This window comes from Clavelina lepadiformis, chromosome 9 (assembly GCF_947623445.1).
Source record: "Clavelina lepadiformis chromosome 9, kaClaLepa1.1, whole genome shotgun sequence".
Classification (NCBI taxonomy): Eukaryota; Metazoa; Chordata; class Ascidiacea; order Aplousobranchia; family Clavelinidae; genus Clavelina; species Clavelina lepadiformis.
The window spans coordinates 13,337,095-13,353,437 of record NC_135248.1 but is presented as its reverse complement, the minus strand read 5'-3'; the positions used below and the strand labels follow the sequence as shown (position 1 = coordinate 13,353,437).

The following is a 16,343-nucleotide window of genomic DNA, read 5'->3' as shown; positions in this document are numbered from 1 at the left end:
CAGAAAGAAGAAAGTTGACAGTATAATAGAGAATATAGATGACGGTTTTCTGTAATGAGTGATAATGCTTTTATACCGTCATATCCGTCTAGATGTAATAAACGTCACTTCCGCTGTCGTGACACACAAAATGAAACTTTGGGTTTTTCAGGAAGTATGGAAATCTTCACACACCCATTTTGAAGAATAAGCAAAGCAAATAGTAAATAACTGATGAACTATTGCTCATCGTTGTGTCACCAACGACAAATTGGGTAGAACAAAATGCAATGGTTACCTTTCGTTTGATGACTCATTTCATTTAAATGACAAACTGGTCATACAGTCTCCGTTTTAGCTGGAAGACGCGTTCTCTGTCTTCCACGTAATGAGAGGTGAACGAATGTGAAAAAAGCGTCCAGTTGTATAACAATTAACCAAAACTACCCAAGTCAGCAAAATTATTTGCATCATTGACGGAACGAAGAGAAATTTTACAAATCAGCGAAAAAACGTTCCGCTACGAGATAAAAATGTTCACTTTTGTGCCGGTTCACGACTTTGGCTGGTGATTGCAAATGGTGAATCTTTAAAAAGCAGATTTAGTGGCAAAGATTAGAACAACAAAACGTCTTCGTAATAAATTGTGGTTTTCTTAATTACAACTGACAGTTAGATTTCAGCACAAAATATTTGATTAGGCTACTTTTTGGTTAGACTTAAAACCAATATACACACTGTAGGTTTAGCCATTTTATATGAGTTTAGTCTTAATTAAAGAGACAGGGTAAAGAAATATTAATCATTTGGACTTAAAAAAGTCTTTTGACGACTGAAAACAAGCGATGAGTTCTCACAGCACAACGTCCCAACCAGCGACCGTATCTGTGCGCAATATAAAATGAACATAAAAGAAATTATTACTGCAATATTGTGAGTTATAACAAGCTAAGAGTCACTTTATATGTTCGCCGTTGCAATAAAACCATCTTAAGAACGGAAACAAATCGGTTCAAAGTTTAGTGAAACTGATGAAAAATTTCATATCCATGGGATATTTTGCCACGAACAGTGTTGAGCGAAAAGTTCGTAACTAACCATTTTTAACGCTAATGGAACATTTAGGCTTCCTTGCGCACAATTAATGAATGGGAAAAAGTGACCCAAATGCTTCTATTATTAAAAACAATCGAGTTGATTACATTTATAATGCAAATCTGATATAAGACGACAAATTACTCACCATATTCTTTCGCCTTATGCATAAAACGGAGTTGTGGTCTTGCTTGACGTCACGCATCAGTTTTGTGCAGTTGCACAGGTTCCCTTGCTAGCTTGATATGTTTAAAAATGAAGCATATAAAAATATTTGTAGACTTACAGTAACAATTGCATGCACTTATGTTATTAATAATAAGCGTTATTGTCCATGCATAGGTGGGCAGTACCGAGGTACTATAGTACGGAATTCCGGTACTGGGTACTTTCAAGTGATTATTTCAAAATTTTAGCAAGTATGTTTTCAAAAATACATGGTAATTAACCCTTAATACTAACTTTAGCATCTGTTGATCTTTTTTAATGTAGAAATGTCAAGTAAAATTGCAAGCGTCTAATTTCACATGTGTTTTGACCTGGAGTAACCTTTACCGGGGGCATAATTACGGCAAACATTGCTTTTGCCGCAGCAGCATTTACACTTAAAGTACCGGTTCCGAGGACCGACAAAGTGACGAACTACTTTTTAAAAATAGTACCGAGTACCAGAACCGTCGTTACATTTTTTGCCAAGTACCGGTACCATTACCGACGGTACTTTCAAAGTACCGACTGCTCACCTCTGGGTCCATGCAATACATAAATATTGAATCAAAGTACAAGTATGATATACACATACAAGTTCGAATGCAGCATTAAACATTGGTCGGATTGCTAAGGTTGTAGCCTATTGCACATTGTTACGATATTCCGCGTATACATCTCCATCACAAAAAATAATAAAAACTTACGCGCCACATTCCCACAAACTCACGCGCCAGTATTTGTATCTTGTGTTGTATTGTTTATTTTTCGCCATTAACTGTGCGGAGCGAAAATAACGATGCTAACCATTGTAGTTATAGCACAATGAAACCACACGCTCATAAACAGTTAGTAGAGCAGTATCATAAACTTACATGACCACTGGCTCATTAACCTACTTGTCACTTTCGCGTAAAATCCAACGCGACATTGACGTGCACAAAGGATTTAACTATAGCGCGATATCGTTAATTTGTCGAGCGTCCACAGTGAAGCATTGGTGTACAGTGTAGTATAAGCACAATGAGCAATTGGGCATGCATTATACTTTTTACAATGCTTTTAGGCGTCTAGTTTATCGTACGCCACCTTATTTGCTGTTGCTTTCTAAAATTTGAGCCACTCAGTGCTTCGTGCGAACATGGGATTGAATTTCAAGGAGTTCAGGCAACACAACAACATTTTTATTTGAATTTTTTGTTTTAACTTTTTAATAGGGCTATAGTGCAGTAGGAGCAATCAATCGTTGCAGGTGGTGTGTTCAAGCAACAGATGATTGAAAGTCGCTTCAACGTTGTACATGAGTAGGTAGGAAAAGTAAACCGCACCCTAGAAACCCCATCCCAGTTAGGAGTCCGGTTTCTGGTAGCCATAACACTAATGTAGGATGTTGTGGATGAGCTCGAGTTTGTACAACGAAAATGCACATCTTGGTATCAAGCATCGTAAATGCCACCTTTGCTCTAGGGGTCAAGGACATACAGTATATTCACAGCACCACTGGCCCTTGCCCATAGTCGAAAGTGTGGAACCTGCACGGAGGAGATTCATCAATGTGCACACCGAACTTTTCTATCTTCACGCCGATTAATAATAATAAATTGAGGCTCCAGTGCACAGCACCATGCCAATCTGCCACTTTGCACTCACGAATTTTTGTTGAAAACTGCTAAATACTTTCCACTAGTAGACTGGGTATTGAACACGGCTCGTTATGCTGCGTTATAGTGCCATAAGGTTTAGGTCGCCGGTGAGTTTGCTTCAAGTCAAGGTTTAAACCTAAACTAGACTTGTGTTCAAGTTTATTTCAATTTGATTGGTCTGTATGGTTTTCAAATTAACGCTTGAAAGCTGTTGTTTGAAAGTTGGTATGTTATTTAAGGCTATCATAATTTTTATCCTCTGACTGAGGTCTTTACAAGACTTTAACCCAGGTGCTGGGGTTGTTCATCGCTTGAGTGGTTGAGCCTCCGTTACATTCCCCTTTCGAACTGTGTAATCGCTTTTCTTTAAATACATCAATAAGTGAAGAAATCGAACATTTACAAGCTTACCTCCTGCCATCAAATCAAAAATAGGTAGCAGACGTTATTACACCAACCATTATTCAATTCAAACAAAGTATTTGTTACGTCATACACACCACACCAGTCTGACTGAACATTCGCTATTCAGAAATCACTCTGTAAAGCAACGTTGCCAAACAAGAATTACCACATTATCTGTTCCAGAGCTTCTACAGCCTTCATCTTTCTGCTTCGTATTGCCCAGCGCTCCTTTCATGGTGGCAAACGTTTCTAAGGGTGATCACTTTGGATGCAACTGGCTTTGACTAATGACTAGCCTAGTACTTGAAGAACACTGCTAACTCTTTGTATGTCGAGTCCAACTTTTATAGTATAGGCCTCATTAAGTCAATTACAAGTGACATTTGCAACAAAGTTGAATGTGCACCTTTTTTATTTTATGGTTTAATTTTTCGTTATAACAGCTTTGTTTTGTGTGTACAGTAGCGTTAGTTCAGTTGCTTTAGTAAGTAGACAAGTATTTAGTATTGTTTAGTTCTTCCTTAAAAATGGAACTATTATCCTATGTTGTCCGAGATGCTGTTCCTTCATACTTGAAAAATGTTCCGATTCCAAGATCTTTTGGAGGATTCTTCAACTTATCATGTTAGTCGTATAGAATATATATATTATGTAGATATTTAACTTATTTTACCGAGTTCAAGTGGATACCATATTGTAAAAATGTGCTTCTATTTTGTTAATATAGTTTATGTTTTGATGAATTTAGTTTTATATTTGTTGATGAAATTTTGACGTAAGTTTATAAATCAGTAAAATAGAGATGTTTAAGACTATTTTAAACTTCGAAAACTGTTTTATCCATTTACTTCAAATGCATACTTGTTATCATTTTGATGTTACATGGCAAGTGTAGTGAAAACTGTACACAATTCTTCACTATATTTATCCTTTATTTTTATATTTAACAATGCAATTTGTATCAACATTATATATAGCAAAGCTAACAGCAACCATCTGCCAACTTTTACATTCAATTTTACCTCAGCACACATGCACATGAAGACTCCATCTTTTTTGCATTCCTATGGGTTTGCCTGATGGTGCTATTTTTGTTGCATAGTGTTGTACTAGTAGTCCTTGAGTTGTTCGTGGGTCTAATTTCCCATTCGGATGAACCCCATTTTACTTTGAACATGATTTTAGACCACCTTGGAGGTTTTATGTACAGCTTAATATTAAATATGCCTTTAACTGTGCATGTGAACCTTTCTGTTTCTTCTCAGTTAAAGAGTGGATCCATCTGGTAACTTTTTCTGCCGCTGTCGGAGGAGCTGGGTATCTCGCCGTAAAACCCTATTACGATAAATATGCTGATCCCAAAAAAGAAGTGTGCTTTAACCATGACATCCGCAAAGATGTGGAGAAGGTTTATGACATCATAGACGTGGAAGATCTAGGAGAGAAAACCAACTTCTGTAGATGCTGGAGATCGAAGAAGGTTATTACTGATTATAATTGTAGTTCTTGTTTATAAAGGAAGTGACAAAGTCTTGTACGATTTGGTTCGCATTTCTCACTAGCGATTCTTTTATCATGACACCCTGTGCAAAGTGAAAGTTTTCCAGCGGTCTAATAAACAATTACTCTAAATTTGACCTTTTTCATTTCCTTTTTGCAGTGGCCGTTTTGTGACGGTTCACACAACGCTCACAATAAAGCCTGTGGAGATAATGTGGCTTCCCTAATCATCCAAAAGAAGCGAACTTCTGGTTAATGGTTTATTCGATTAGGTTTGTTTATTGCGTGCTGATTGGTCATGCGTGTGCAGCTTTCATGTTTTCAGTAGGTGATTTATGCTTTTTCTGTATAGGAATAGAAATATATCTTAAAACAGTCCACCTGGTAATTTTCTTGTTGTTCCAAGTATTGCTATAGTGGACATTTTTTTGCACCAGTGCCATAAAATGTTTTGTTTAATTTGTAAAGCGTGTATGAATTACTATGGTACTGGCACCCTAGTAAAACAATTTTTATTAATATGATACTAATTTACTTCTATATTTGCTATGACGTGCCTTAACATGTGCTTACTACATAATCTGTCAATTACCTAGGTTGTAATATATCGATATGTTTTTCTCGATCTTAAAAGCCATCTGTATAGTATGTGTAATGTATATCTGTATGATGAAAACCCCATTTCATATTGCACAAAATCTCTGTAGGAGAGAAAAAGAGTATTTCTGGTTCTTCAAGTGATTCAGTAACTTAAATTTTGGTAATATTTGTCTGAATTAGTATTTTAGTTGGCAGTTAAGCTAAGCCACATGTTAGAAGTGCTAGTAAAAACTAATTTGTTTGTAAAGTTTGTTGGCATTTGCTTGTTTCAAGTGAATACATGAACGTTTCTTTTCTTCTTATACATTTTTAAGCACAAATTATCCTCTCAATATTTGAAGTTGAGGAATCGAAGATGGTTAAGTTTTCGAGTTGTGCTGATTGAAATTCCACTGACGACATTGACCATCATAAGCAAGCGATTCATTTTCCTATGTCTTGTTAATGGTAACGGATGTGTTCAGAAATTATTGTTAATTAAATAAGAAGCAAAGATTTTTTGTTTTATTTTACGCTGCGACTCAGTCAAGCCGTGGGCAAACTTGAGCACACTTCCAGTTCTCCACGAGCTTCACATCACGTTCGTGTAGTAGGCAGTGGTGGAAAATATTTGTCCGCTAGGGGACGATATCGGCATAGAAAGTTACAAAGCTTTTTGTTATATACATGTTCTCAGCGCTTTGTGACAAAATGTTAGTTGAACATTGTCCTTATCGACACAACCACGCGCGAAACATCGTAAGGTTTTCTATCTGCATTGCAAAAGCACACGTTTGAGTTCCTGCTTATTTAGTCAATGTAAAGCTGTTGTGAAACAGCAGGTCGTCATGTTACATTGGAAACGCTTCTTGTTTGGCACGGGCGCCAGACAAGCTAATAGCAAACTCGTGTAATAAGCCCAGACTACTTGTTGCGTGAGAACTTGTACTTCAACTATATATCTTAGCATTATGACGTAAGAATACACGCGAGAAACAGCACCGAAAACCATTTTAGGCAATAAACTTACTTAAGTTCAAATATCCGGTACCACTTACGCATAAACCGTCTTTAAGTCGGTCCAAAAGCTTTCAGCATAAAATGGAGCGTTTAAATGAACGCCAAGTAGCCTACGTGCGACAATGACTTGATTCGTTATCTTAAACTGACAACTTTTCCAAGTGTCCAGACTCCTAGAGTCTCAGTCTAAACCCAGATAGTAATTGGTCCGATAGTTTTTGTCTTAGTATTAGGCGAGCGTGGACCCAAATTACTTGGGTTGAACGTAGGCTACGAAAACCCTGCTTTCCCAGAAAAATTGTTTTCCTTCTGTTTCGACTTGAGATACATCGCTAAACCTTTCTTAGTACCTACGTCCAAGTCGTCTATGGAACGTCTCCTGTTCTTGAGGATCGATTTTAATGGAATCGCGTCCAGGTTTGGTTCCCTGACATCCAGATTACCGAGTTGGTCTCTAATCTCGCTCAAAGTTTCCGAAAAATCATCCGGTGAAGGCTCCCGAAACGAGATGCGATGATAAAATTTCGGAGACGGAGTGGCCAGCGGCGACTTTTTGTAGGTGACTCTTCTTCCGGAAGCGGAAGAAACACGAGTCTTCGTCCTGGAATTCTTTGACGACTTCTTCGGTTTAATTTCTTGAAGCTTAATCCCGTTCTTCTTGGTGTCTTTCGTGTCTTCATCTTCGTCTGGCTTAAAACCTTTCATCGCTCTTTGAAAGGTCGGAGAGCCGCATGGTAGACTGGTATTGAGCAGGACATGCGTACGTAGGCTACCGGGAGGTGACATCTTTAACAACACATGAAGACCAATTTTATATCAAGATAGATTCAGTCTCAGCCTGATTAGAACATTAAAATATCGTAAATCATGTTATTGCTTACAGCAGAGTTTCTCAACCATTGACCCTCTGGGCCACCAATTTTGAAGGTGACTGTAGGGGCCACGGAGCACGAAAGGTTGAGAACCACTGGCTTATCGTATACAGTTGAAACAACTTGTTATAGTACACAATAAAGTTATGATACTTCCATGGAAGAAACTTAAACGATTTGCACGTAGCTGTATTATTTTCTAACTTTTTATTTGCGCGATACCTTGGGCGAGCTGGTGCCTTTGTCTGCAGTTTGAACTCCGCTTTTGCTCATGTTGTTCAACGATCGCTTATCACTTTGCTGAAGGCTTTCAAGGCTCGTGAATGTGTCCGCTCTTCGGCGGTGTTTGGATAGAAATAAACTGGGAAGAGATGACGAAAGGTACTCGATGTCTTTTGGCGGTTTCTTGATCGGTGCTTTGTCCTTGTTGTGAATGTCAGGCAGTGACCCCTTACTTGTGAATTCGACCCCTTTTTGAAAGTGTGAAAAGTGGTCTACCTCTGCAAAGGTAAAGTTGTCGTTGATGAAACCTAACACCACATCGATAAGTCGACATTCTAGGGAAATAATATGTATAAAACTTGCTGACTTAATTGAAATACCTACTTTATCATGGGTTAACAAGTCTTTCTTAATAGGTTATAGCGTACAAAAGAAAGATTACGCTTCATTGCTAAGTTACTAAACTGTTCGTCATAAAAATGCGGTGTAAAGCTGTTAAATTAGTGCAAGTATAGGATAGATGTCGCTCGGTATACTTTTGCATTAGCAATGCTATTTATAAGTTTTGAATATTTGCTTAAGATTAAAGCTTTAAACGCAGCCATTCTAAGAGAGCATATCTGTATCCTGAGGAAAACGAAACTTGAAGTGCACTTGAAGCAATGGTTTGGAAAAACTATATAGGTTTATGAAAGGCGACTTGTCTTTAAAACGGCTAAAAGCAACTATACGCCCGAAAGAGACCTAGGCCTATACCCAAATAAGTGAAAAATATAAACAAACTATAAAGATAAAATATAAAGAAGTCCATCATGCAAAAGAAACAAACCTTTGCCGTCTGAGTTGAGAATCGTTGTAAAGGTCGTCTTTTGGTAACGATTGACGATCGGTGACGAAGGTCCTTGTGAGGTTGGCGGCGAGTCTTCCGGCGACGGAGCCTGAGAGTATGAGCCCCGTTTAAGAAGATGCTGTTTGATTACTGATGACAAGAGGGACCTTGGTGGACTTGCGGACGAGCTCCGTCTCCGAAATCCTCTTTTGCTGTTTAAATACTTGTAGATATCCTGCCCGTTGAACTCCGTTAAATAAGCTCTCTCACTACTATCGCTTCTAATCTTGTCCTGGTAAAAGTTGTTTGTCGAATTCCCACTCAAGGGCGAGTGCTTACGCGCGCTCTTCGGCCGTTCTATAGTTCCCTGAACAAACTTAGACCGGGGTCGGCCGCCCGCAAATTTGTCCGCGCACCCTTCGTACGGATTACTGACGAAACGGGAAAGCCTTGATCCGATTTCAATGTCAACCTCGCTCACTTTGCGCCTTCTCGCACGTCTGCTCTTCTCTATGTACGTGGGATCGCTGTAATCGAACAGCCGTCGACCCTGCTTCGGTTTTTTCGCTGTTGCCGAAGATCCGGTGGTGATGTCACGTCCGCTTTTGTTGTGGTCTTGCTCGTCTTTGTGCGGAGGTTCGGCGATCACCTAGTTATGACAACTTTATTAAAACAGCAACTCTCTCGATCCACTGCAAGTTGTGTAGCCTACTGTACATATTATAGCTTAAGGTTATAGCTTATACCTGGAACTGTGAGTTGTTTGGCAAAAGATGGTCCAACTTGCTGCTAAGATCAAATTCCTTTTCTTTGTTTTTGTTTTCTCCGTCACGATCGGTCGGCCTTGAAAATTACAAACAGAGTATATCGTAGTTTATGTAGTATATCGTACCTTACCGGCTTCACTCACACACTGCGTGTTTACGATAAATACATCAGCGGGGAACAAGCCATTGGCTGATAAGACTTGTTTACCACTAGAAATGTTGAAACTTATTTACTGGCCAGTCCCTTTACCTCTGATTTCCAGTCGCGTTCAGGTGTTTATGGTGGACTTCAAAAATGCTCTTGCGGGATGGTTCTTCTGCTTCTTGTTGATCTTCTGGGTCGATATGATGAAACTCAAAAGTATTTCCACCGACTCTGAGGAGGTGTTCAGAGTCGTTCCTATGCGACTGTCAGAATACAGAAGAACACTAAAACCCATTTACAACTTTCTATACGAGAGTAATGATGCTATCACTTGGCTAAGAAAACTTTAATGAAGGCCATATTATATTCATTCATAGAAAATAAAAAATATAAATAAACTCTGCCCACATCGACAGGACAACCAGTGTTTATATTTCAATTTTTGTGGCTGCAGAACAATCCCAGTCAACTATATACGCCCTGTACACTCTAAAAATATCAAACTTTACTACACAACCTGGTCGGACACAAAAGTAGAGCAACTCGCTTAACTCGTCCTTGTAATAATAGACGACTTTTTGTTACAATAGAACTTTGCCATTATCGCCTTATCATCCAAAGCAAGAAATGTCTTTTGTCAAATAAATCGAACAACACTTAATGGTAATTCTAGCAAGCTACAGCTATTTAAACACGGGGAAAATGGTTAATAACGATATTCGTCAAATGTTGCCGTTGAACGGTTAATTTAACTTTTCTGCAAAAATAATTTTCAAGCCTGTGAATTGAAACAGAAGCAATACAGTATAATAGGTTTCTGAGTCATTTAAGTTGTAGGCTATAGACCTCACCGTAACCATAATACTAACTTATTGCAGAGCCCACTACTGGTTTGGTTAACTTAGCTTTGTAAATACTAACAGTAACAGATTATGGCTATATCGAAAAACATTACCAGCTGAATAGCGTATGCTGTCTTCAACATCATTAAAATCCTATGCGTGGCAAAATGCAAACGTCATTTACCCAATTACATCTAACAAATTCAGAAAACGCCGCGATTCGAACTCGACTTATTTGAAAGTTTTTACTTTTGTTTGCATATATAACGACGTCGCCGTCCACTTCATATTGAGGTGTTATTATAGTAAGCAAGTTTGTTTTTCCGCACACAACGACGAACACGAGCTCTTCAAAAACGTTTTTGTAAACTCCGCGTACACAAAACACAGCGAAGACAATAGAAGTGGTCGTAGACCGCGTGTCGGTTCATTAAATTGAAATTGCTTCATTATGATAATTACTCAAAGTATGGTTGGTATAGAAATGCAATTTATCTGAAATCATGAAGCCGACAATTTCACTTCAGGAAATACGCACTCCTACTGCATAGCTTACACATGGCACTCGGAAACACAGGCTAATACCAACTCAAAATCGAGAGACACATTTATAGAATTAACTGTGATGTCGCTGTTTTACAACTGACCTGTGGTTGAGAAATTCCCTTGGTTGCTTGGTTGAGATCTCCACTGTCCCTTTCTGAAAGATTTTCTTTGATCCGGGACAAGGCGTCATCGCTTTCATCTTCTTGTGTCAGCTTAGCGACATAAACATCATGTAATGCTTGATTCGGATCGAATTTCTCTTCGCTTTGTGCATTCATTTTCGATTGGCTCAAGGGTTTCAATCGACTACGTTCGCCAAAGCACAACCGTTATCTTGGCTTGATGTATGTCCGTTGGATCGTGATGTATCAAAAATCGCGCTAAATCATTCCTTTGTCCGGCTTATCGCAATTGACGTAAATAGGAACACGATATCTTCGAATATTGTCCCAACGTATGTTCACACAAGATGTTCGTTCATAAATTTTATCAAGAAACAAGATAGGGTAAACATACAAACTGCCACAACATAAACATAGACCCAATTCCTTTTAAACTGTAGGTTATATCCTGAAATAAACACAAAACAGTTCTATGATCTTTGCTCATGTTTTTATAAAACACAAAATATGACATTGATTTTGTAAACTGCGGTGATGGGAAATTGAGGAAAGCGATGTCTTCGAAACTAATAGGCAACACATCACTTACGTTAACTGACAATACGTTTTTAATGACTCACCTCGACTATTAACTCTCTTTATCAATGGTAATACGTTTAGTGCGAGTTGAAATGATCTTACAACTGTTTTGAATTCTGACTTCACAAATATCGTTATTTCTATGCGCGGTAGACCCTATGTAGCCTACGATCTACGTCTTGAAATGCCTAAATTTGTAACTTCGCTTCTATCATAAAAAAACATTGATGTTAAATAAAAATCATCTTGTTTGTTGCAAAAGATTTTACTTAGAGCAGGGTTGCCATGTTTGATAATGCGCAATCCCTGACAAATTTACCTCAGTTGCATTGACCAACTTTAGAATATTACCAAAGTACATTTCCGCCATTGCTTTTTGTGAAAGAAGGATAAATACGAAACTATACACAAACAGCAAAGAAATGTTGCATTGCAATACAGAAAAAAGTTAGAAAGAGTTGGAAAAAAAGTGGCAACCTGGATGAACTTGGACTAAAGCACAATTTAAAAAAATTCCGGACTTTTGAGCACATTTTAACATTTCTCCCTGGCGCAGGTTTGAACACTAAATTCCCTGACATGTCAGGGAAAATCCTGACGTATGGCAACCCTAGCTTAGAGGTTTGACGAGACTCGTTCCCACATTTGCTACTATTAAGTTTTCGACTACACTTCTAACGTCCAGGTCCAGATGATCCATGAGTTTTGTACCGTTGCTGCTGTATCGTATCGTTTAGGAACAAGTCTACAGGCCAACAAACAACGCTTTCAATTTTTAAAAGGCTTTGTTGAATACAGACCAATTTTGAGTGCACTCCAAGGACGGGCCTACACGATTTTGAGCTCGACGTAAATTGCACTTGAAAACAAAGGGAGTTTTTTCTTGTGAGTTGCAAGCTGTGCTATAAGAGACGACGACTTTCCCTGGGTGTGACGCAACCTGCGTCACGTTATTCACCTCCATTTTCTCCCGCACTGTCGTAAAAATGTTTTTTACCCTTTGTTAGGTTGCGAGGTTCGGGTATTGTCTTTTCTGGAATTACTCAGAAATATGGCAATGTGTCGTCAAAACAAATTTAATTATCTTGACGTTCGACGGTGAATCATTAACGTGGCGGGTTCCGCGCACAAATATCTCGCAAGAATATTTGTTAATTTGCCATAAATCTAACAATAAATGCAAAGAATTTATTGCGCTTTCTTCTATAATAATACATCGTTATGCTTTTCGTATATTGGATAAATACGTAGTAAACCCTGAAAACAAATTCCATTCGAACATGTAACATTTGTTTAAGTATATAGCTATGTATACGATGACGTCTTCGCGACATAAGTTGATAAAAAAATACGTTTCCTCATTAAATGCCATCATGTCTACAGCAACTTGTCTATTCAAACTGATGGTTTGCTTGTCGTGCTTAAAAACAGGCGTTGAACCACACATTCCACCTGTGAACCGCGGTTAAATTGTGCTTTTCTGATAAAGAGGCTGGACGTCAGTAATTAATAATGTGAACGTCGTTTCGTTATTGGAATCCATCGAACCGAGAAAATGTGATCACCTCACATGCTTGTTTTCACACCAAAGCAGAATTATAGGGTCAGTATCTGCTTCTTATACAATCGGACCAGTAGAAGACAAATCAACGAAACCAGTGCTCTTAAAATGTTGCTATTGTAAAATTTTGACTGACAGCGTGAGACAAAGATGATCGATCACTCGTCTTGTCAGAGGTCGCCGGACTTTTGTTGTTATATAAGTAAGCTAGGTGAGAAGTAAAATGTGTTTGGATATCCCACCTACTGTGACTGGTCGCAAACAGAACTTTTCTTATCTATGTGCGTCGTCGTCGTCACCAAGTGGTCAAACTTGAGTCGCAAATCAAATCTTTACCTTTAAACAATCAAATCCATTCTAGTCATTTGGTAAATAACACTCGAGCCAATTAATATGAAATCAAGCCACAAACAGAATGCAAAAATGCCATTTCGGTCAACAAGAAGCGTTAAGAAAATTTATTACAAAAATTGCTTCATTTGGCGTCACCGTACGCACTCTTTGACAAATAATTCATTTTAATTTGTATTTTAATGTGTAATTCGGACTAAAAATAGATATTTGTTTTGCCTTAATGCTGAAAAGTAATCAAAAGGAGCCGAATCGATTCCAGTCGAGTGCTTTCAAATATTGCCTTGAGTCAAGTAAAGTTATTTATGTAGGCTTCAGAAAAAGAGTCGAGTCAACTCTTTGAATTAAGTGTCTCGAGTCATTACGACTAAACTAGTTTTTGTATTTGGCCTAATACTTTATCGACAGCTTCGGTGATGGGCCTATGTTATTTATAACATGTTGCTCTTTTGTTTTTGGTAAGCGTTAGGCTGTCTAACTCGCGGTAATAATAATTAATCTCTTTAGTTTTTGTATAACTTAAAGTTTTGAATAACTCAAAGTATAACTTAACCGGTGTTATGAACGTTCCGCTTCGTTTAACTTGATCATTTTGTAATTCATTTGTTCATTAAGATTTCATCTTTTTGTATTGTTGAAATGTCATGCCTTTGTAATTGTTTTCCAAGCCGGCTTGATCGTGACGCAGGATTTATTTGAACACGTTGAAAATTTACTTACGATCATTACCGCTACCTAGTGACTTGTACAGAAAAATATTCACCACACATATGTGATTTGACTTCGCCACTATAGGCTTGTCAGCATTTCTAATAATATAGTGCTGGTTTTTGGAATGGTTTGATAAGGCCGATTCTAATTACACAATACCACCACCAGACGCTGAACACCGTCTTGCTCCGTAACCATTCTGTTTTAGCTAGGCAACATAAATGTTAAACGTTGCATCGCAGCGCTAGCTACGGCAAAGAACTAGGTTTCTGGTTGATGATGATATTCAAAGCACTAAGCCTACACGCACCCGTGTTATTTCATTCATTTATTTTTTTCGTCTTCAATGTGGTGGACGAAAAAATGGTGCTGACGCAGGTGGTCACAAACATATTAGCATTTAATGACAATAATTTTCACAAATTGGATGGGCAAATATGACAAGGTCTCGAGGGCAAAAATGTGCATTACAGACCAATAAGAGGATGCATAAAAGTTATTAACGTCAGCACGGACACCAAATTCAAAAATTAAAACCAACACGCTTTAAAGGTTTTCTTGAACACAGAAAAAAGTAGGTATATTACAGTAAAAAGTTTTTGAAGTCCGAAAAAGCGTCAAAACGAATAGGCCTAAGGGTTACCACAAAAGTTATTTTTGAATTAGCTCAAAATTAAAACAAGAGAATCAGGTCGACCCCAATAACTTGGGCACAAACGCAATTAGAATAACTATTAAAAGTTTGGCAAATGACTCCAAACATAATTTGACATCCCAATTGAAACAAAAAACATAACAAAGATCCCTAATCGATGCATTGTCTTACTTACCCAACCAAGAAAATTACGATGTATGGTTAGGTACTCTGTATCGGTAAAATGTTCATTGATTTTTACTTTTGGCGAAAACAGACAATCGGAGAATTTGTTAAAATGCTAAATGATACTACGCCGTGAAGTCAACAGGCAACATTTCACAAAAATACGCGGGCTACAAGTTGTTAATAAGTTACAATATTTTTTGGCTTTTTATTTTCCTAATCAACACGAAAATGTGTTTAGAAATTACTTGTATAAACGCAATGCTAGTTGTATACGTTTTGACATCAGTAGCTTGTGCGTTTATATTTCCGGACGGATTTCACGGAATTCGTGAGCTGTTCTACACCGGACTATATGCACTAATTGCCATCATACAGAAAGGTAAACATTAAGGTTTAATATAAGCAGACGGCAAACTATGCTCATTTAACAGTTTTCGGCATTTAGCATAGCAGTAGGCTACATATCTACTGAACGAGTTAGGCTGAATGCTGTTGGTACGTTTACACAGCTACGGGCTTCCTGTTGGTAACTAGTGTAATCAATTAGAAACATTACATTAGTTCTAATTGGTAGGAACCGCCACTCAGCAGACAAACGTAAAAATATGTTAGTGTTTGCAGTACTGTTAGAGTACAATTAATAGACTCTTTTAGCCGATGTTTTCGGTTATTTGTGAGGAAGACAGCCAGTTAGTTAAAATTGCAAACGACTTATTGACGCCCTTTTGCAAGTCATTAAATTTACAAACAACTATTCTTGGACCCTCTATCATATTCTAGGTACCGGATTAATCCAAATCAGATAGGCTTTAAAAAAACCTAAGCGCGTAGTACACGCTAATTGCGTCTCCGTATCCCGTACCGTAATTTCCAAGTAGCAGCACAGCCCTATTAAATACCGATACGGACACTGCTGCTCAAAATTTTAAAAGATTGGAATTATTGGCAAATAATATTTTTGCGCTACTATCTTCTTTAGTGCTGTATTGCAGTGGGACCGTGTGTCCGTGATGAGTCAATATATTCCGTTTTTCCATCTGGGCAAGCAGGCAGTTGACACATATAGGAGAAACGATATATTTTATTCCCAGATTCCAGCACTTGCTGATTGCCTTGACTTACACCAAATGTCATCATTGTCTAGTCTCCAAGCAGTCATAGCGATAGGAAGCGTTATTATTTTCTACTTGACTATTAATCATGATATTTGCAAATATGTGTTTTCATTGCTTTCAATATATCTATTTTAATATTGTAGCGTCTTTATACTAACAGAAAACTATATCGTTTATTTATTATTACATTATTATATTATTAATGTGCTGGATCTTACCCCTGTATTAGGTAAAGCGGATCCCAACAATGTCACCTTTTGTGCTGCGGGCAACAGTGAACCAAGCGTAAACCATGCTGATAGATTTACTGAGGCATTGTGCAATAATTTTGGTAGCCTATATACCGGTGTATGGGCGTGATTTGTCTGGAGTCATCGTCGACTAGTTCAGTTTGTCATGCGATATCAAAGAAAGTGAGGCATTGTAGTGG

At 38.0% G+C, this 16,343-nt stretch overlaps 2 protein-coding genes across 2 annotated transcripts; one reads left to right on the top strand and one right to left on the bottom strand.

The window, feature by feature from the left end:
- Positions 1 to 3,754: 3,754 nt before the first annotated feature.
- On the top strand, positions 3,755 to 5,922 carry LOC143471113 (CDGSH iron-sulfur domain-containing protein 2 homolog A-like). The gene is made up of 3 exons (XM_076969471.1): positions 3,755 to 3,953; positions 4,595 to 4,809; positions 4,990 to 5,922. Exons 1-3 carry the CDS (start codon positions 3,857 to 3,859, stop codon positions 5,083 to 5,085), a joined length of 408 nt encoding a protein of 135 aa, XP_076825586.1. The 5' UTR covers positions 3,755 to 3,856; the 3' UTR covers positions 5,086 to 5,922.
- Positions 5,923 to 6,159: 237 nt separating this feature from the next.
- Positions 6,160 to 11,215, bottom strand: LOC143471209 (uncharacterized). Its single transcript, XM_076969606.1, has 6 exons — positions 10,753 to 11,215; positions 9,369 to 9,526; positions 9,098 to 9,194; positions 8,352 to 9,000; positions 7,523 to 7,800; positions 6,160 to 7,214 (listed from the first exon to the last, which is right to left on the bottom strand). The coding sequence occupies exons 1-6, from the start codon at positions 10,927 to 10,929 to the stop codon at positions 6,699 to 6,701; spliced, it is 1,875 nt and encodes a 624-aa protein (XP_076825721.1). The 5' UTR covers positions 10,930 to 11,215; the 3' UTR covers positions 6,160 to 6,698.
- Between the last annotated feature and the right edge of the window lie 5,128 nt (positions 11,216 to 16,343).